We start from the raw sequence: 21858 nt of genomic DNA on the forward strand, positions 1-21858 counted from the left end.
CATTTTGGTTGAAGATTACTTACACAATCCAAATAACATGGTCCTCATTGAAGGGGAAGGTGACAATATTTCTTCTTAGGGTACTTGCACATTGATGACATTTCTGTCCGATTTTCGGACTGAAAATTGGCCCAAAAAGCAGACACAAATAGAGCCTATTTATTTGAATGGGCGTACGCATGCAGGCCTGTTTTTACTTGGACGATCAGTCCAAGTAAAAAAAAATTGCAGCATGTCCTATTCTTTTAGAACGAGAATAGCACATACTATGTTTAATCTGTTTATTAGATTATAAATGTAACATATAACAGAAAACAGTAGTATAGTTGTATATTTTTAAGGGTTGACCATGAGTTTCCTGGCAAGTATCGTACTCAGTCATTCTTGTGGTCTGTACATAATGCTTCTTCAGGCGTTTCTTAAGGTCCTTCCGGAACATAAACAGCTTGTTAACAACAACTGTAAAACTATTGGGTTGAGATTCCCACCCATTTCTTTGGTATGTTACAATGGTTGAATTGCCTAACAATGGGTTAAAGGAAAATAGAAGGCGAAAAGAAACAAGGAAAAGTGAGGGAAGTTCAAGGGGAAATAGCACAAAAAAAAGGAAGAAAGGGAGCAGGGAAGAGGGTGTGTGTATAAGTATGCTGGGGAGCATGCTAGGGAGATAAGAGAAGATGGAGCTCGGAGACATGCCTTCACTCAAGTATGTTGAAAAAATCTCGGCTGTCCTGAAAGAAGGTCCATGCCATCCATGAGCCCATGTTTTTGAAATACTTAGCTGTGCTCTTAGCCATCATCTCCTCCATGTGCATTGAATGGTTCATAATATGGATAAACTCCAGCATATTCGGAGGAGAATAGCACATATTAATGTGCGGCTTGCCATACATCGGACAGCTCTGGTCCGATTTGTTCCCGAGAATCTCGGGCACAACTTTTTAAACTCCTATGTGCATGTACTTTAAGTGCAAAAACCATGCTTGGTGTGGCTGAGGATGAAATGGATAGATCCAATTAGAAAACCTACTTCTATTACCTAAACATGCTCTAAAGCCGACTCCACAGAGGCAGTAAATGCTGAGCAATTTCCGCAGCGTTTACAGTGCAAGGAAAGGTAATGATGAGTTTTCTAAATCTCCTTTACACGCCATGGATTTTTTCTGCAATGAATCGGCATCAAACTTGATAAGTGCTGTGGTTTACATTTCTGCAACAAACTGACTATGTGGACCCTTGACCAAAAACATTATAATAAAATATAACTTTTATTAAAGAAATAACTAAAAGGAAGAACATACACACATAAATCTAGATCCAGGAAAACCCATGGAACCGATAAAAATGTATTGATACCACTGTCCATAAACAGTAATAGACCGGTCAGCAAAAACTGAAATCAAACAAATAAACAAAACGGCAGCATGTCAGCCCTGGTGGTGGACTGACAGCATCACCAGTCCACCACCAGGGCTGACATGCTGCCGTTTTGTTTATTTGCTTGATTTCAGTTTTTGCTTATTAAGGCTCTGACTTAGTGACCACCTTATTGAGGGACTAATATAGGTCTTTGAATCCTCTTTCCACTCTATTGAGGGACTATTATAGGTCTTAGGAATTTTCCTTGTAGGTCTAGAGCGAAAATTTATCAGATGGCTATCCAAAAGGCGGCTATTCTGGGCTGCTGTGAATATGCCATCTGATTATCCAGGGACCCGATTACAAAAATTTTGCCCTCGGGATACTCTTTGACTTAACGGCTAAAATTATTCTATCTTTCTGTACTCGGGACTATTATCCCTGAGAAATTATAACTTTCTCTCGCATAAAGGGTAGAAATTTTTCTTAGCTATACCCTACTCTTATTTCTACCATTGTAGTAGTAGGGTTTTCGTAGTCCTGTCAGTTCATTTATCTTATATGGCGACAATAATCTATCTAGTAATATAATTGTCACCAGTGGAAATGACAGTTCTACTCTGATGGATCCCTCTATATCCAGTGTGTCATTTATTTGACAGTGCTGGACATTTTGAGGCTTCATCAATTTTTTATTTTTGTACCACTATCCGATTTCTGACTGGGAGTCATTAAACCAGTAAAGTACCATTTTTTGCGTATTGAAACCCCTGATGAACCCACGTTGTGGGAGAAACGCGTTGGGTTACGCTTACAATTTTTAGTGGTCCGGCATAGCTTATTTTCTCGATGTGAACGACGTATACATCACCGAACCTGATCTCTGGAGTTTGGGTCACGTTCTGTAACATCCAACTGTCGGACTGGGTTACGCTTACAATTTTTAGTGGTCCGGCATAGCTTATTTTCTCGATGTGAACGACGTATACATCACTGAACCTGATCTCTGGATTTTGGGTCACGTTCTGTAACATCCAACTGTCGGACTTATGTCACTTTTTCATCTCCTGATTAGGTTGACGTGTATACAATAGATTCTGATAATCCTGTCAGATTCTGCAAAGAGACCGAATACACTAAATGGCTGAGTCATAACGATACTCAGACTGACCGGTCTATTACTGTTTATGGACAGTGGTATCAATACATTTTTATCGGTTCCATGGGTTTTCCTGGATCTAGATTTATGTGTGTATGTTCTTCCTTTTAGTTATTTCTTTAATAAAAGTTATATTTTATTATAATTTTTTTGGTCAAGGGTCCACATAGTCAGTTCTTTCCAAACTAGTTGGACTTCACTGCTTCTGTTAAATTGACATTTCTGCAACATGTCTACTTATGTTGTGGAAACTGTACATATCTTCAGAGGGTTTTTACCCGAGAGATCAATGACTAACATAAAAACCACACCATAGCCCGCAAATAGAGTAATGTAGTGTTTTTTGTTGCTTTTCCTCTTCAGGAAAAGCTCTGAATCTGCTTAAAAATCCACGTTTGATGTTTATTAATAAATTTTACCAATATGACCTCAGAAGCAGGAGCTACCACTACCATATCACAAAAACCCAACACATTCCGGTGGGGAAAAACACAATTAAATATACAAACTTGCCAAGAAAAAAAACACAACCAATTTTGCAAGGCTTCTTAACTTTCTGCAGCTAATATGTCATATGTGAAGGTACCCTGAGGTCAGTTTCGCTAAAAGCATATAATGGATCCATTTATGTGCCAAAAACAAAGATGAACTGATGCTGCCAACTACCGACCCGTCTCAAACCTCCCCTTCATCTCCAAATTACTGGAACGCCTGGTCTACTCCCGCCTTACCTGCTTTCTCTCTGACAACTCACTCCTCGACCCCCTCCAGTCTCGTTTCCGCTCTCTACACTCGACCGAAACTGCCCTTACAAAAGTAACAAATGACCTGATGACTGCAAAGTCGAGAGGTGACTACTCCCTACTAATCCTCCTTGACCTGTCTGCTGCATTTGACACTGTTGGCCATGACCTCCTTCTCACTATGCTCCACTCTATTGGTCTAAAGGACACGGCTCTCTCCTGGTTCTCTTCCTACCTCTCTGACCGCTCTTTCAGTGTTTTCTTTGCTGGTTCTATCTCTGCTCCACTTCCTCTCGCTGTTGGGGTACCCCAGCGCTCGGTCCTTTGTCCCCTTCTCTTCTCTATCTATACTGCCCCAATTGGACAAACCATCCACAAATTTGGCCTCCAATACCATCTCTACGCTGACGACACCCAACTACACACCCCCTCTCGTGAGATCTCTGGACCATTTCTCCAAAATATCACCGACTGTCTGTCCGCTGTCTCTAACACTATGTCCTCCCTTTTTCTCAAACTAAACCTCTCTAAAACTGACCTCCTTGTCTTTCCACCTTCTAACTGACCTCACCTCAACATCTCCATTCCAGTGTCTGGCACCATCATAAACCCCAGACGGCATGCCTGATGCCTTGGGGTCACACTGGACTCTGACCTCTCCTTTACCCCCCATATCCAATCTCTGGCCCAAACATGCCTCATGCACCTCAGAAATATTGCTAAAATACATCCGTTCCTAACCACGGACACGCTAAAGACACTCGTGGTTGCCCTCATCCACTCCCGGCTTGACTACTGCAACTCGCTACTCATCGGCCTCCCCTGCTCTAGACTCGCTCCACTCCAATCCATACTAAATGCAGCAGCTAGGCTCATTTTTCTATCCAGTCATTATTTAGACGCCTCCGCATTATGCCAGTCGCTGCATTGGCTGCCCATCCACTGCAGAACTAAATGTAAACTCCTCTACCTCACTCACAAAGCTCTGCATGGCGCTGCACCACCATACATCGCCTCCCTACTGTCAGTACACCACCCAGCCCGCTCACTCCGATCGGCTAACGCACTCAGACTAAACACCCCTGTAATACGAACCTCACATGCTCGCCTACAGGACTTCACCAGAGCAGCACCCATCCTCTGGAACACTTTACCCCAAGGCATCCGGACAATTCCCAATGCACGAAATTTCAGATGTGCCTTAAAAACGCACCTCTTCAGGGAAGCATACCAAATCTCCTGACCTAGTCCCTCGCCCCTCCCTTTGGCGCCCCACCCTGTTTGCTTTCTAATAAATGATCTGTACATGAAATTTCCTATTGCCTGTGTTCCCCACCCCCTGCACCTCCTGTACTACCCCCAACCCATTTGTGTCTAACCCAATGTACCTCTCATTGTATTTTTTGTATTGTTTTGCATTTATCCATGCCTGAAAGCGCTGCGGAATAAGTTGGCGCTATACAAATAAAGATTATTATTATATGAATCTCCCGTCCCAACCGTGGGTCTACGGGGCCTAAACTCAGGACATCATAGGAATATATATAAATGTGCTTGTGAAATATGTTCATGTGAAGCTGATTGTAGGAACCAGAAGAAGAAGTAGCTGCACAGGTGCTTTAATTAGTTTGTTACTCTACTTATAGTTAAAGTTAAAGAGGTTATCCAGTCAGCCAAAACTTTTATGGGATCCAGTAGTGCCAGCACCGCCACTTCTAGCCCACTACCGACACCGGGTCACATGGTTGTCTTCCTTTACCTTCTGATTGTCAGAGACGACAGTGGGCTAGCTGTCATGTCAATGACTGAGTCAACCATTTTGCTGTGTCTGGCAGAGACAGTTAAGAGGGATGGCTTTTTGAGGGCTTATTGCATTTAATGCAATTAACAACCTGGGTCACTGCAATAGGGATGGAGCTGTCAGCTTCCGGCTCCCTCACCACTGGCAGCTACTCCAATATCAGCTATTGGTAGGTGTCCCAAGTGGCAGACCCCCGCTGATTAACTATTGATGACCTATTCTGACTTTTAAAATATTTATAAAACATGAGCATTTTTTGTATAGTTAATGTAAAATAGGAAGTTATCATAATGAATTTATAGTGACGTTCATGTCTGCTTAAAAAGATATACTGTTAATAATATCCCATTATTCTATGTATACAATAATACTTACACCAATCCAGTGGTGAAAAAAGGGGGTTGTACAGAATTAGAGAAAATTATTTCCTTTTTGTATAAGCACACGGTGGAATATGCTGCCATACTGTCATCTCCACATCTGCTCCCCTCCAGGTAGACAAGTACCTGAAGGAGAGGCTTCCGCCATCTTCCCCGGGAAATCTCAAATAACTTAACTGTCCATATGCTATATGTCAACAGTTCATATATGAACAGCTACAATATTGGATCTTCACTACAGAAGCCGCCTCGAACAAGCTCATTCCGCCTCCCCCCCTCAATAACCAAGAGCCTACAGGGATGATGAAGGGAGCCAGTGGTGGTGGTGGTGGTGGGGTTTGTGGAGGAAGCCACTGGAGCTGATAAAGAGAGTCACCAGGAGTTGTTGAGAGCCTGCCAGGAGAATGCAGTGAGCTCTGTGGAGTGATGAAGAGAGCCGAAAGAAGGGGTGATAAAGGGATCTTGCCAGAGAGAATGAAGGGAACCTGTGGGGAGAAGCCACCCACCCACATCCTGGGCACTCTCCATTCCCTTTTTGCCTTTGAAAGCTCCAATGTCCTGCACTTGTCACTGACATGTGTAGCTGACCATAGCTCTCATCTGGACCAAGCGGGGAGAGCTCAAAAGCTGCACTGCCACACAACGTAGCGGGAATTCTGGTGTAGTCTACTATGTCATTATATACCTTTTTGCTTTCACACTCTTAGGACCAGACTAATTGATCCCTATGGACACATTTAGCATGTACATTTGGAGCTTTCCCTATGTACTCTCTAAACTTAGGGCAAAAACATGATGTGAACTGAGCCCAAGGTGTACATGATGCACAGTAACACCTCAAAAAGAGTTTTAGGTTTTTGGCTTGTTATATGCCCAGTGGAACTTTACAGAGATTGTGCAAAATATTGTGTAATGTCAAAGTCCACAATCAGATGCAACACTTTTTGTAAAAATCAATCCTGCTTAAACAGAAAAGAGGCCACAGAAAGGTTATTTGCATGTTCTGGATCTCTATAAATTTGTGGAGAAAAAGAATAAGCAATACCCGAGTCATTTATTCTCTCATAAGGAACAGCATCCATCATGTTATGTAGTATGTTACTTCACCCCCCCTTGTTTAACCTATATGTGGAAGTGATCATGTGGAAAATGGACCTAGACAAATTGGAAATCGGGGTGAAAATAGGTGGAAGAAACATCCACAATCTCCATTATGTGGATGACACAACTCTGCTTGCAGAAATAGAAGCAGGTCTGAAGCAGCTGATATGTAAGATTAAAACTACAAGTGAAAAAATGGGCCTCTGCCTGAATTTAAAGAAGACTAAAATTAAGACTAAAATGGCCAAATTCAACTCAAAATTGACAATGAGGCCATAGAATGCGTGAGAGACTTCATCTTCCTTGGCTCAAAAATTAACCAGGCTGGAGAATCTATGCCAGAAATAGAACGTAGGATAGCATTGGGGTGAAGCTCAATGCTAAACATGGCAAAAATCTGGAAAGTAGGGATATCGGTATCGCAACTAAAAGCAGGATAGTGCAAACCATCATTTTCCCCATAGTCATGTATGGATGTGAAAGATGGACTGCGAAAAAGCTGATAGAAGAAGGATTAATGCGTTTGAGCTGTGATGCTGGTGAAAGGTGGTGCGTGTGCCCTGGACGGCTGGAGTAACAGACAGAGAAGTCCTGAATCGTAAAAGACCCAATATATCACTGGAGGGCTAGTTGACCCAGCTCAGGCTCACGGATTTTGGCCATGTAATGCGAGCAGAGTTGCTAAAAAAGTCTATAATGCTAGGACAGATGAGTGGCAAAAAATCTATTTGAATTTCAGGTTGTAATTCAATAAAGCAGAAACAACACCAAGGAGGAGGGTATGAATACTTTTACAAGGTACTGTATGTTGTCATAACTCAGGGCTCCTATGGCCGGGGATAGATTAATAATGATGCAAATGGAACACCTGCTCCAGACCCTGTATTGCCCTATCTTCAGGGGTCAATATGGCTGTTTGCTCTTCAGCGGGCTGAGAAAGCCCTAAACATTGATTCTCACCAATTCTTGCAACTCTACTCACTTTTATTGTGAATAGGCACTTTAAAGGGATTTTCCGAGACTCAGATATTGATGACCTATCCTCAGGATAGGTCATCCATTGCAGATTGGTGTGGGTCTTGAGCAATGGACCCTCTCCCAAACAGCAGCTCTAAGTGGCTGCAGTCCTCGTGTAAGGATCGTGGCCACGTCTCTACTTACTAGGCACAATGTATAGCTAAACTCCTAGATGCTATACTATGCCTAGTATAGCATCTCAAGCCTATTCACTTGAATGGAACTGAGCTGCTCTCAGTTCCTATAACCAATCAATGTCAGAGAAAAGGTTGTGGTGCCCAAGTAAACCCCATGTATTAATCGCATGGCTCCCAAGTGGTGAACCCCGACCGATCTGATGTTGCTCTATCCTAAAGTCATGGAGTCATAACAGTTGGTCACAGGTTATATAATAATGTATGTGATAGGTCCTGGGTCATGGCAGTGGACGCTACACACAACGCCACACGGACTCTATGAAGAGAAGAGTGTGAGATTTTAATTGTGGCTTCTTCCTGCACCTCATGGAGACTTTTGGTGTAGCTGAAAGTTATACAGATAGATGTGTGGATGATGCAACAGCGGACCGGCAGAGGCTTCTGCAATACAACCAAAACCCCCAAGTTAGTGCAGCTTGCAAGTAATTTAGTGTTAATTAACTGCTGACTGTAATCGGCTACTCTGCCATTATCAATCAACAGTCAGTTAAAACTCAATTAATTAGCAAGATGTACCAACTTGCAGGACTGTTGGCCACATGTGGGATGTGCAGCGGCTGTTATGTGAGACCCTAGAGCTCTTTCACACGAGCATATATCGTCCGCCGTTTTCACGGCTGGCCGATATATGCTACCATCTGAGGTGTAAAACTGGTGAACGGGCGCCCAAATCTAACATTTGTGCGCCCATTCAGACGGCATGGGCCCCAGCGTATATGCACCGAGGCCGCCATGTCATTGCCCCTTCCCTCCCTCTCGCCGGCTCACCTCCGCTCTCCTCCCCTCTCGCTGTTTGCAGTAGGAAGGGGGCTGTATGCGGGCAGAGCTAAGCTCTAGCCCTCTTGACAACCTCTTGTTCGCAGCCAGCAATGGGAGGGGGCTAGGGCTATCTTTTGGGCCCGACGTAAAAACGCCTATAGCTATATTGGCCGGCTGTATGCTTTTATGTTGCGGGAATATGGCCATGTGATATGATGCATTGGAATCCAATGCATCAGATCATAACATATTTCGGCCGACCGGGAAAACGGCAGGCTGATATACGCTCGTGTGAAAGAGCCCTTATGTTGATTTATCTGTTGAATCTGGGTATTGGACAAGTTGGTAAATTGTTCAACTTGGGTGGCCATCACAGAGGTGCCTAAAAAGGATAACTGGCTAGCTAATTTTGTATGTGGAAAATGCTAGAATTGGGTGATCATTACCAGAATTAGGCCACACCTTTATTTCATGAAAGGTTAATCAGTAGTCTGCAAAGTGCAGTTTTCACCTTGTTGTGAAACTACAGTTTTAGGCCTCCTTCACACAGCGCTGTGATTTTCGGTTGCCCTAGTCACGGCCAAAAATCGCATGAACCATGTCGCAGCTGCATCTCCCATTTTAACGTCTATTCAGACGGCCGTGTGTGGCAAAGAGAGGGGGCAGGATGGGGCGGGACCTAGTATGTTAAACTCCTGCCCCCTCTCTCTGCAGGCTGCTGGCAAGGGGAGGGGGCAGAAGCTTAGCGGAGCTAGTGTGCTCATCTCCCATCCCGCCCCCTCCCTTTGCTGGCAGCCGGCAAGGGGCAGAGAGGAGGAGGGAGTTTAGCAGAGCCGCTGCTAAACTCCCTCCCACCTCTCTTCTCTGGCAGCTGTCATAGACTCCCATAGGAGTCTATGGGAACGGCAGGCGTATTACAGCATTATGCTTGTCAGCGTAAAAGCATTATGCACCAAAAAATTGCCCATCTGAACAAATGCATTGGAATCCAATGCATCAGATGGTCGCAAATTTTGACCAGTGTATTAAAACACTTGTGTGAATAAAGCCTTTGATCTCTTTCCCATGGGGAGCTAGGCGCACAAAAATCATGCGGCTATTAGAACCAAAGGTTTCCTATTAGAATGTTCAGATTCCTTCATCTTTTTGTTAGCCATTAAAAGGTATTATATCTACAAGATCACGTGGTTTCTCCTGCTGGGAACAATCACATTTTGATTCCTTCATCTGAATGTTCCCATAGGAAACCACCACTAGTTGTGTGTTTTCACGCAAATGATTTTTGTGTGCCTAACTCTCCATGTGAAAGAGCCCTTAGGCTTTCATGGCATAGACTCTTCCAACAGCCGTGGTCCTGTATTAAGTGCTTGCTGTTTCGATTGTAAAACAGTAAGACCTCCCTCACACACACCGCTTTTCGCAGTGATTAGCGCTGCACTTCTAGCAAAGCGCTAAGCACTGTCAGAGGCACCCATTGTTCTCAATGGAGCCTCTCACACAGCCACTCAAACGTGGTGCTCTTTGAGCATTGTCTGTCCTATTTTTGAGCGTTTAGCGCTCCTCATCAATGATGCGGAATGCTGAATGTGGTGCTGCAGCCGAAACCAAAAGTGAAACACGGTAAAGTGCCGCTATTTCAATCGTGGTGCTTTCCACAGTGCACGTGTAAAGGAGCCTAAGGAATACTGTATTTTGGCACTTTTAGGCCCCATTTAGAAATGGTGGTTTTGTTGCAAAGTTTCACTGCAGATTCAGAAATGAATCTAACTACATAACATGCAGGGGGACTTCTTAGAAACCCTCAACGTGTAGCTGAAAAAATCCATGCAGATTTTAGAACATGCTATGGATTTTAAAATCTGCAGCATGATCAGTGACTGCCTGGTTGTGTGCACACTGAATAGTACATGACTGCTGCAGCTTCCTCTAGGACTGTAGCAGCAAGGATAAGGGCTCTTGCGCTGGACTCAGGGACATTTGACTAGTGAGTAAAGGCCCATTTAGACACAACGATTCTTGCTCAAAATTCACTCAAAGCCATCTTTTGAGCGATTATCATTGCGTCTAAATACACGTACATCATGCAGTTTTCGCGCACGATTTGTTCCTCGCTCAATTCTAGCTTTCTAGAATTGAGCGATAAACTCTTATCAGCGGTGCAGGCTGTTATCACAGTCAACAGCGCTGATAAGAATCTTTCAGCTCGTGTCCAGCTGGTAGTTCACAGTGTGACACAAGCTGTAAGAGTGGAGAACAATGCAGCTGTTTGCTTATGCAGAACAGCTGTATTGTTCGCCAAGCAATAGTGGCTGTGTCCTGCTCCGCCTGCATAGCTCTTAAGTAGCTAATTAGCTACTAAAGACTATGCAAAGATGATTGCTCATCTTTCAGTGTAAATAGGGTCTAAGGCTGATTTTTTGTATTTGATCCCATTCCCTGGCCATTTTTTTTAAGCTCAAAAAAACCCTTGAACCTCTTCCATTTGCTCCGAATACCCAAGTCACTGCTATACTTGATTATATTATGAAATAAATACTAATATCATTTTTCTCTAACCACACGCTAACATGCATGTTATTACACATTACCTTCAAGGTACACACTGTGGTGGCATGATCCTAGTACATGACTGGCACAGAACTCTGACCTTGTCAATGATGGAAAGGATACTATGTTGCAAACTGTTTTTTCTATTATTGTAAATTACAATGTGATATTCAGAAGTTACATCTCTTCGTTTCTGGAAATTGGGTCGTGTAGAAACCTTTCGGGAAATACAATGTGTCATGTACATTTATTAATGATTAAGAAGTGGCCATGAAGTGCATCTTCTTTTGACATATTTACTCATTTCCTCCCACGCTGTATATCTTTCTTATTTATTTCTCGCAAAAGACAATATAGGAACATCAGGTCATCTCAGACAACCTTGAGTAAATTTACTCAGTTGCTTGAGCAATAATGACCAGGGCAGTGACATGGGCCCGGACAGAGGTCCTATTATCTTGGCAAACATGGCAAAATCCAATCAATCATTACAGAGTAGTGGACCGGCTTATAAAGGACAACTAGATGCAAACCCTTTACTATAGTCTTCACTCAAAGCCAAAATGAAGCTGAGAGCAACACTTGCAACCTTGTTGCTCTGCCTTGTGAGCGCCGCATTGGTATGGCATTTTTCATTTATCAAAATACCCAATATCTATGCAGTATATAATGAGTTTTTAAAACTGTGGTATTAGTTTAAGTTTGTACTATTATTTCTACTTCAATTTCTCGTAGTACAGGACCTTATCAACTATTTCGATCAGTCCTATAGACTTTAAATGGAGCAGCAATGTGCATTGATTTAGTCAAACTTTTCTGGAACAGGGGCTAAAGACCCCGTTCTAATGATCAGTGAGGGTCCTAGTGATCATATATAGGTACTCCATGGACTGTAATTATCACAACCCTGGTTCACATAGATAGCACCTGTGCAAATGTTTTTCATATCTTTGGACAACTGAATATTTCATAACCAGTTTCATTATTTTCTAGTGTAGACCAACTCCTTAATATACTGTATGTCCTTGGTTATTAGAACTTTTTCTACTCCTTTAGAGATAAACATACTAAGCACTGTAACACTATATTTTTAAATGTTTTTTTTGGACTAGTCAGAGGAAACCTTTGACGCATCTGGTGCAACCGGCCGTGGCCCCAGACTTACGGAACAGAAAGCTGATAGTGGATGCAAGCAAGAAACCAACTGGCAAGTCTGTGCAGATGATGACTGGGTATGGATTGATTCTTATATTATATTACTAATTCTGTTACTAATTCCTTAGTCTACAATGCACAATATTTAACAATGCTTATAGTAAGAGAAATGGCAGGTCTTCAGTAGAGATGAGCGAGCACCAAAATGCTCGGGTGGTTGTTACTTGAGCCAAGCTTTTTGTAATGCTCAAGAGCTCGGTTCGAGTAACGAACCCCATTGAAGTCAATGGGAGACTCGAGCATTTTTCAAGGTGCCCCATGCTCGGCATAGGGGATCTCTCTCTCTCTAGTGAGTGCTCGCTCGAGTGATGAGTACTTTCCAGTATGCTGGAAATCAAGCTCGGACGAGCATGCTCGCTCATCTCTAGTCTTCAGTTCCGAGCTCTTGGACTCCTGCCAAGCTGACCTGCAGTCGTCACAATGGAATAATATATTATGATTTTTATTTATTTATTTTGATATGAATTTGCAGATATGTTAAATCTGCCGGCAGCTTCGCATTAAAATTCACATTTGAAAATGCGTATTTTAATACAGATTTTGCTGAATATTCTGCAGCGTATTGTGGAATGTTCTGGTGTGTGTAAAAGGACCACACGGTTAGATTGACACGAGCGTATGAGTATTTGCACTTGCATTGGTGCTGCATTTTTGTGCATAAAGCGTGGTGCATTTGTGAGCGCAACTGTTTTCTACTGTACTTTTGAACATGCAAATCAAGCGCATTTGCGCACGCAAAAATAAACTCACAGTCACAGTCCCATACTTTGAAATGGCTTATTGGTCTAATCAGTCTCATATGTTCTATCTCCCTGTGCAAATGGGCAGAAAAATAGAATACGCTGCGTATTTTTTGCGTGATGGAATTGCACTTGCAAAATACGCGCTTATGATGGAACCCATAGAAATCAATGAGCTCTATTCACACGATTATATTTGTGCATGGCAATATTTGCGCTTGCAGATATGCAGCGAATGGAGACCATTGATTTCAATGGGTTTGTTCACAAACGCGTATTTTGCGTACACAATTGTGTCACGCAAAAGAAAAATACAACATGCTCTCGTTTCCTGCGCATTTGCTAATTAGCCATTTCAAGGTACAGGACCGTAGCTGCTTACAGTACAGTAAAAATGCAGTTATCCACACAAATACGCAATGACTGATACATAAATACGGCCTAAAGATATGTTCACATGTATTGGAAGTGCTACTGCAAATTCCGCAACATTTTTGCATACAAATTTGCGTAAAAATCCGCAGCATCGGTGGGGATTTTGATCAGGAATCAGCTGTGCATCTGCGGGTGATTTTAGCAGTTATAGTGCTCCCCTCACCTCACAATACATTGTGCCCCATTAACGGGCGGCTTCTAGTGAGCGCCAAGCTGCTGGTCAGGTGATGTCACTTCCAAATCATCTGACCGGCAGCTCAGAGCTCACTAGAGGCTGCAGGGTGATGTGTGGCAGGGCGCAATCTATTATTGCGAGGTGAGGGGGGGCGCTGCAGATCTTTAAATCATCTGCAGATTCTCAGCTGATTCTTGATCCAAATCCTCAGTAATGGCGCCGATTGTGATGCTTTTTTACCGAATTTTTCACTGCAGACATTCTGCATCATTTGCGCTACATGTGATCGCACCCTTACACTGGGTACTCTAGTTGATGGAGAGAATTCTAGTTTTTCATTGACTGTTTAACATTCTAAATATGTCAGACCTCTTTCACGGGAGCGTCAGTTTAACATTGAGATAGCTACGCTAAAACATCGGTGCGATAAATCATGTGGACGCATAGCAGCCACAAACATGGCGCAGCTAGTATTCGCGAGTATGCCTCCCCACCTCCCTTTGCCAGCCGGTTCCCATAGAAGCCAATGGGAGCCACCGGCAATATGCCGTTAAAAGATGGGTGTTGGAATCTGTCTGTCCAAGATTAGATGCTAAATTTATAATGTGCATTCAATACTTTTGGAGAAATGTTCATTCTTAGATTTGATCATGGGGATTTTTGGTCCCTTGATCCCAGAGCATGCACCCTAATTACAATCCACTCCTAAGAGATGTGCTGCTTTGTACTTCACTAAAATTATTCAACCACCCAAATCAAAAGTTGTATATATATCATAGGCTAACATCACACGGGCGAGGGCAATATCAAGCCGTGATTCATAGCCCAACATCCGGCTCCCCATCCATGTGAAAGTCCCATAGATGCATGATGTTTTCATGTGAAAACAGCCTCGCATCACTTTGAGGATGCAGGGAATCCGCACCACAGTTGTCACAATTCTCCCATTTCTTTCAATGGGGCCGGCGGGGGCAGTTTCCACTGGCCCAGGTAAAAACAATGGGGCTGCGATGCGAGATCAAGCAGCCATATAGAACAATGCGGCAAAAAATAACTCATATGTATGAAACATGTTCTCGCCCGTGTATAGGCTTTTACCTAGTACTATAAAAGCGTGCTACTCTACTAGCCATCAGAGGGCAATGGAGACCAGAGAGAACCGAAAATGATGCTGTTGGTGTCAATAATATGTAACATGAATATACTAATTATGTACAGATGTAGCAATTGTTAACATCGCTGCTATTTTCTGATAACTCGATTTACAGCATTCTAGAATACTGTAGTTATGTATAACAGTTTGAGGGTCAAGTTAACGTTTGCTGCATCTGTACACATGTTGCTGATTAAAAAATAATACTTTGTATCATGAATGTTGTGTTCCATCTCTGCAGGGTCCCAAGTGTCCCTCAGGATGCAGAATTCAAGGTTTATCTGACAAGACCGACAAAGAATTTAAGAACAGAATTGATGTCATTAAGAAAAAATTAAAGGAGAGTGAAGGCAATCATGATACCATTGACATTAGAACCAAAGAAACATATAAACTAATCAAGGAGAAGCTCGTTGCAGCTCAACGTAAGTATACGTCAGTTCTGTCATCTGAAGCCCTGTTATAAAAGGGGGTGAACAATGCTTACAAGGGGTGTGCCAAGATATAAAGTTATCTCCTATCCAAGGTATAGGGGGTAACTCTATGATCCAACTGCTGCTCTATTCATTTCAATGGGAGTGTCGAGATTGTTGAGCGCTTACACGCTGCAATTTCTCGTACTCCCATTAAATTTAATGAAGCCTGCGAGTTCCACTGCACTCCACTCCATTCATGCGGGGACTTTCAGGACCCTCGTTCCCAGTAGTCGACCCCCAGCAATCATATTGTGGATAGGGGATAACTTTATATCTTGGCATAAGCCCTTTAAATATTACAAAAAAACATAATTTTTACAATTGAAATCATGTTAAAATGCTCGAGTGTCTAGATATTGCTGTCACATGTGTGTTATGGGGCCCCTGCTGTTCTTTTCATTCCTTTTCTGAGAAGAAGCTGATTCTTATTGATGGGTCTACAAAATAGCAGAAATCACTCCAAGGCCCAAGTGTAAGAGGATCCAAGCTGTCTGATTAAGCGATTCTGCAAGTGTATCACCGGCAATGGACGCATAAGGCTAGTTTCACACGGGCGATCGTGATTTTGCCCCCAGAAATCGTGGCAAAATCGCATGTTTTTTCCGATGATTTTTGAGCGTTAGCGATGCTTTTTAAAGAATAATTATTTACCATCACATCGCTGCCGCCCGCGATAATATTGCACATATTTTTATCACGGAAGTCAATGGGACTTTCTAATGTTAAGATCGCATCGCAATGCATGTTTGTTGCGTCAGAACATGTTTATATAAGCAAAATCTAGACACAGGAGCATTTATTCACAAGTTCTTATGTTTTGCTAGTTCTAACAAAGTTTAAAACCAATGTTACCATCTACAAGATAAGTTGCCTTTTGCTTTCATTAGAATTCATTTAGTTCAGCTCAGTATTAGGGCTTTTACCACTAGCGGTTTTTTGAACGCTGCGATATCGCTGCGGTTTTTTCAGTGGGACTTTCTATGTTAAAATCGCATCGTACAAAAGCGCAAAAGCATGATTTTTGTGCGATGCGATTTTAACATTAGAAAGTCCCACTGAAAAAAACGCAGCGATATCGCAGCGTTAAAGAAAACGCTAGTGGGTAGAAGCCCTAATACTGAGCTGAACTAAATGAATTCTAATGAAAGCAAAAGGCAACTTATCGTGTAGATGGTAACATTGGTTTTGTATTATCACTACATTTATTTAAAGTGTCATGGAGGTGCAAGACATTCTCTCTACGTTTCCCTGCTACACACTATGTCTATGCCAAAATTGCAAATGACAACATCATTATAATAAAAAACCCATAGAAGATTGCCAAGCTTTGTAACAAGTCCCATTATGTGTGCTGCAAAGAATATACAGTTATTCTATAGCAGTGTCACAAACTCCAGTTATCTCAACCTCCCCAACATGTCAGGTCTTCAGGATGTTCATACTATTGCACAGATGATGTAATTTATCAGGCATAGGAGGAAGACATGAAAGCATTCAAGGTGCAAAATTGAAAAGTCTTTATTCCTCCAAGGACCCAATAGCAACAACGTTTAACCAGAAGGTCTTTGTCAAGCATGCTTGACAAAGACCTTCTGGTCAAAACTTGGCTGCTATTATGTCTCAGCTTTTTCAGTTTTGCACCTTGAATGCTGTCATGTCTTCCTCCTATGATTCTAGATGGGATCCATGGATTCTGCTTCCAGGTGACTATGCATTTCTTGCCTCAATATTAAAGTGCTGTGAATTGTGCTGCTGGTTCTACTTGTGTAATTTGTCAGGCAGACGGATGTGGCGCCACCTTGCCACACACCAGGTTAGAACCAATCTGAGGTAGCAGCACCTGGAAACCCCGGTATTCATGCTTAATCTTTTCACTAGGGATTCCCACTCTGTTGCGGGGTCCCCAAGCCATTACACACACAGATAGTCCTGGTTATTTGGTTGCTGATGCTGCACTGGGCTGAGGTGCAATACCTGATTGTGTGAACAGGAACTTAACTGGAAACATAGCGGAAGTTGGGACTGGCAGTAGAGATAAGAGGGTCCAGGCAGAAGGTCCGGGCAGGCAGCAAACAATAATGAAGTCTAATAAACAGCCGAGGTCAGGGAGCACAGTAGTCGGGATAGAGGCAGAGGGCAGAACCAGAGAACAACACTAACTGGGGCTTGGTCGTAATGCATGTTCCTATCCTTGCATGTGGATGCCTAATATAGGCAGTGTGTGGACTGGGTAGAAAGCTGTGTATGTAGCTGTCAGTCACTGATAGCTCCGCCCATTGGACTGTTTAACTCAGAATGTGCCAAGATATAAATGGATAAAATACAAGTTATACAGAATCTTTTTCTATAAAACTATATATCAATCTGCTCAGCTCCTCCCGCTCCATAACATAATGCCTGCAGATTAGACAACATGTTTGAGTTGACAGATTTCCTTAAAGAGAACCTGCCATCACCTTTGTGCCCCATAACCTACATAATGTGGCTCAAAGGTGAGGGAATAGGGACCTCTGTTTTATCCTCATTGGGGCCCCTTTCCAGTGCTAAGACCCCACAAAGTTGGCGCACACACACACTGTGACGCTTTTCAGTCAGCTCTGTGCATGTGCTCTGATTCATGTCTATGGCAGAGCACATGGAGAGAACCAGCTGAAAAGAGTCAGGGTGTGTGCATGCCAACTTCACAGGGACACAGCACTAGAACGGGGCTCCCGGCAAATATGAAACAGCTCCCCGGACTCCCTATGTCCTCACATTTGAGCCCCATAATGTACTGTTATTTCTGGGGCTCAAGGTGATGACAGATTCCCTTTAATCCTCTTTAGTTAGTAATCAGTTCATATACACATGCTTGGATGATAACTTTGCTGATGTTTTACCTGTATAGCACTAGTGGTATGGTTAGAGTTTTCTCTTTACATAGTTTTTTTCTATAGTTTAGAACTTTTTAGAGCTCTTACTGTGAGGATATTCCAAATAGATAGAAATGATGACAAGTGTTGTATTTTTGCTTTCTTTAGTGAGCGACGGCTCATATAACCAGGTGTCTGACAACCTTAGGCAGAAAATTGACACTTTGAAAATACAGGTTTCCAGGCAGGTAGAAAGAATCAAGTTATTGCAGAAGAACATCAGAGATCAGGTGGTTGAAATGAAGCGCCTTGAGGTAAGCCACTAATGATTCTGTATATCTTGAGAATTAAAGGGGTTCTCCAAGTTCTATCTCCCGTGCAAAATCAGGCCTTACTCACTTCTCCCCACTCTGTCGTATGCCACCGTTCTGGGTCTCCCCTCTGACATCACGTTTACAGGCTGCCCTAGCCTGTTATGGGATGTCACAGGCTATGCAGCCAATGACAGAGCTGAGTGATCAATCACTGAGCTCTGTTATTGGCTACAAAGCCTGTGATATTCCATAAACTGGGCAGGACAGCAGGTTGTAAACAAACAGAATGGGAGATTGAGTCTGGCGAAATAAGTATGAGTCAACTTGTTATGTTTCGTATTGGGAAATGGATTTTTTCATAGGAGCTAGAACTCTGACAACCCCTTTAAGAATACTAAAATTAAAGGGCTTGTACCACAATTGCAAGTTATTCCCTATCCACAGGATAGGGTATAACTTGTTGACCGCTGAGACCTCTACTGATCTCGAAAATGAGACTTTCATGTCCCGCTATGCCTGTCACTGTGGGGGTCACTTCTCCCGCCACAGTGATGTCACTGTGAATTGAGCGCTGACCCAGCATGCACGGTCAGCATTGCATGAATTTCAATGGAGCTGATGGAAATGGGCGAGCGGATTCCATTCGTCTATCTCCACAGTCCCATTAAAAGTGAATGAAGTACTCATGCGCTTCCACAACCTATGCTCCATTTAATCTCCTCCTCACAGAAGAGGATGCAGTAACCCCTTAGTATTGAGGATGGGGAAATGGGTCTCAGTGGTGAGACCCCCACTAATCAGCAAGTTCTCCCCTATCCTGTACATAGGGTCAAATTTGTAATTGTGGTACAACCCCTTTTAACTACTGAAATATATTTCAACTGATGTGATCCAATAATGTTATCCTCTTATTTTAGGTTGACATTGATATCAAACTCCGTGCTTGCAAAGGATCATGTGCAAAGGGAGTTGACTTCAACGTGGATGTTGCGAGCTATGAAAATATACATAAACAACTCTTGCAAGCTGAATCCACTGATCTGAGACCAAGCATGAATCCTCTTCCAATCCTCAAGATGAGACCTTTCAAAGAATCCCAAATGGATTCCAGATACAAGACAATTGCTCAAGACAAAGAAAAGTATCCACTTTTCTCTGAAATTGAGCAAATTTCATTTGTACTAGAAGGGAAATCTAAAGAGGTAACTGGGCAGCAAGTGTCTACTACATCTTTTACTAATGTCCAGGGTGGTGGTAAATCTGAACAACCTAGTAAAACAGGGTCTGAGGTAACAGGAAGCAAAGTTATTTCATGCACTAAAACCATTCAAAAGAAAACTGTTACAGGATCTACTGGCACTAAGGAGGAAACTAGTGAAGTAATAAGTGGTGGAGAAGAATGTGAAAAGCTTCAGCCAGATGCATCGCTTGTGGTAGGGACCGATGGCACATATACCATTCGAGTCACAGGCGACAGTACTTCAGGAACTGCCAGCCTTCCAAGCTTTGAAGACTTCATTAGTGGTAAGACTGTGAGTAGCGGTAGCAGAGTTAGTAGTAGCTCTACCTCAAACACTCATGGAGAAGTTGAGTTTGATGACTTTAGTCATATAGACCATGGCACGCCTAACTTCAACCCTGGGAGAACCCAGAGTTCATCCAGCTCATCCTCTTATTCCAAGACAGAACACAGCAGTGGCAGCACAAAGGATGGAATCCACTCAAGCAGACATTTTAAGAGTGGGCCGGTATTTGAAGATCTTGGCCCGATCCAACATGATAATAGTGAGGAAGATATGCCTGATCTTCGGGCCCGCGGTGTGCAAACAGGAGTGAAAGTGACTGGAGAACACACTGGGACAGGTAATTGAAAGTGAGAGATACAGTGACAGTGCTAGGTTCCAATATTAAGCTGGGAAAACACATAATTCGGCAGGAAAACTACTACTATATCTACCGGGATGCTTAAAGAAGAGAAAACAAAAATCTATAAAATTACACTTTTTTTAAAGTTAGGAATCAGAACACAAATAGTACCTTTTTTGGCCATGGCATACTCACTTTCTTGATTCTTGTGCTAGATCAGTGAATATTTCCTTAGCCCCATCTATTTTATGGCATGTCACTTAGAAGTGGCTTGAACATCACTTATAATGCTCATTAGACCATTTTAAGCATGATAACTGAAAAGTCATACAAGAAAGACGCCATGGGAAGTAGTTACAAAAAATGTAAAAACATTCACATAATACTCTTACCTATGTATATCCAAGCCCCAAAAAGTGAGGGAAAAATGGAATCTAAGTTGACAGTACTAGTAACCATATAATATTACAATAATAAAACAGGTAAACAAGATAAAATGCATTTCTTTTTAGACTGTGCTGATATCCTCCAGAAACACAGTTCTGGTGCCAAAAGTGGCATTTTCAAAATCAGACCAGAAGGATCCAGTAAAGAGCTGTCAGTGTATTGTGACCAAGATACCCAATTAGGAGGATGGCTCTTGATTCAACAAAGAGAAGATGGATCTATGAATTTTAACCGAACCTGGCAAGACTACAAGAATGGATTTGGATCTGTGGATGCAAATGGGAAAGGAGAACTATGGCTGGGGAATGAATACATCTATCTACTGAGTCGAAACGAGACAATTTTGAGAATTGAATTAGAAGACTGGTCTGGGACTCAGGTTTATGCAGAATATAGTTTCCACCTAGGATCCGAATCGGAGGGATATGCTTTTAATGTCTATACTTATGAAGGTACTGCAGGAGATGCCCTGGTACAAGGCTCTAAGGATGACAGTGAATTTACTTCTCATGCCAACATGAAATTTAGTACATATGATAGGGACAGTGACAAGTGGGAGGAGAATTGTGCAGAAATGTACGGAGGGGGGTGGTGGTATAACAACTGTCAGGCAGCCAATCTTAATGGGATTTACTATAATGGAGGTCAGTATGATCCAAGAAATAATGTCCCTTATGAGATCGAAAATGGGATTGTTTGGGTTTTGTTCAAACCAACTGATTACTCTTTAAAAACTGTGAAAATTAAAATTCGGCCCGTTGAAACTCCATAAAAGTATTTGTTTGTAATCCTACTGCACTCCCATAACCACCATTGTATTATGTGTTTTTTTTTATTATACCTGGCTTAATGTATAGCAACTGTAACTGAAGAGAAGACTAAATAACTCACTTTCATTAACTCTTTGTTGTGTTTTTATTGTTTTATGTCAAATAACATTGTCATAGCACTGGTAGAAACAATTGTGCATGACATAGTACACAACATAAAATTATTATATAGAGTTATCATATGGGAAAGCCATGTAGTCAGTTATTACATTCTGCATCTGGTCATTTCCAGTATCTAAGCATGTTGAAATAATACTGTCACAATTCTACTGTAGCGCCATAGCAGACATAA

At 42.3% G+C, this 21858-nt stretch overlaps 1 protein-coding gene across 1 annotated transcript; it reads left to right on the forward strand.

Annotated features, from left to right (window-relative positions):
- The first annotated feature begins 11610 nt into the window (after window positions 1-11610).
- Window positions 11611-21636, forward strand: FGA (fibrinogen alpha chain). Its single transcript, XM_066573611.1, has 6 exons — window positions 11611-11683; window positions 12176-12295; window positions 15023-15206; window positions 18278-18423; window positions 19341-20286; window positions 20802-21636. The coding sequence occupies exons 1-6, from the start codon at window positions 11627-11629 to the stop codon at window positions 21506-21508; spliced, it is 2160 nt and encodes a 719-aa protein (XP_066429708.1). The 5' UTR covers window positions 11611-11626; the 3' UTR covers window positions 21509-21636.
- The last annotated feature ends 222 nt before the right edge of the window (window positions 21637-21858 follow it).

This window comes from Eleutherodactylus coqui, chromosome 7, assembly GCF_035609145.1.
Source record: "Eleutherodactylus coqui strain aEleCoq1 chromosome 7, aEleCoq1.hap1, whole genome shotgun sequence".
Lineage (NCBI taxonomy): Eukaryota > Metazoa > Chordata > Amphibia > Anura > Eleutherodactylidae > Eleutherodactylus > Eleutherodactylus coqui.

Bases quoted from the DNA above. Each gene is read 5' to 3' on its own strand.
- FGA (XM_066573611.1), top strand. From the start codon at position 11,627: ATGAAGCTGAGAGCAACACTTGCAACCTTGTTGCTCTGCCTTGTGAGC. The intron at 18,424-19,340 runs GTAAGCCACTAA...CTCTTATTTTAG, and splicing joins TTGAAATGAAGCGCCTTGAG to GTTGACATTGATATCAAACT. The intron at 20,287-20,801 runs GTAATTGAAAGT...ATTTCTTTTTAG, and splicing joins TGGAGAACACACTGGGACAG to ACTGTGCTGATATCCTCCAG.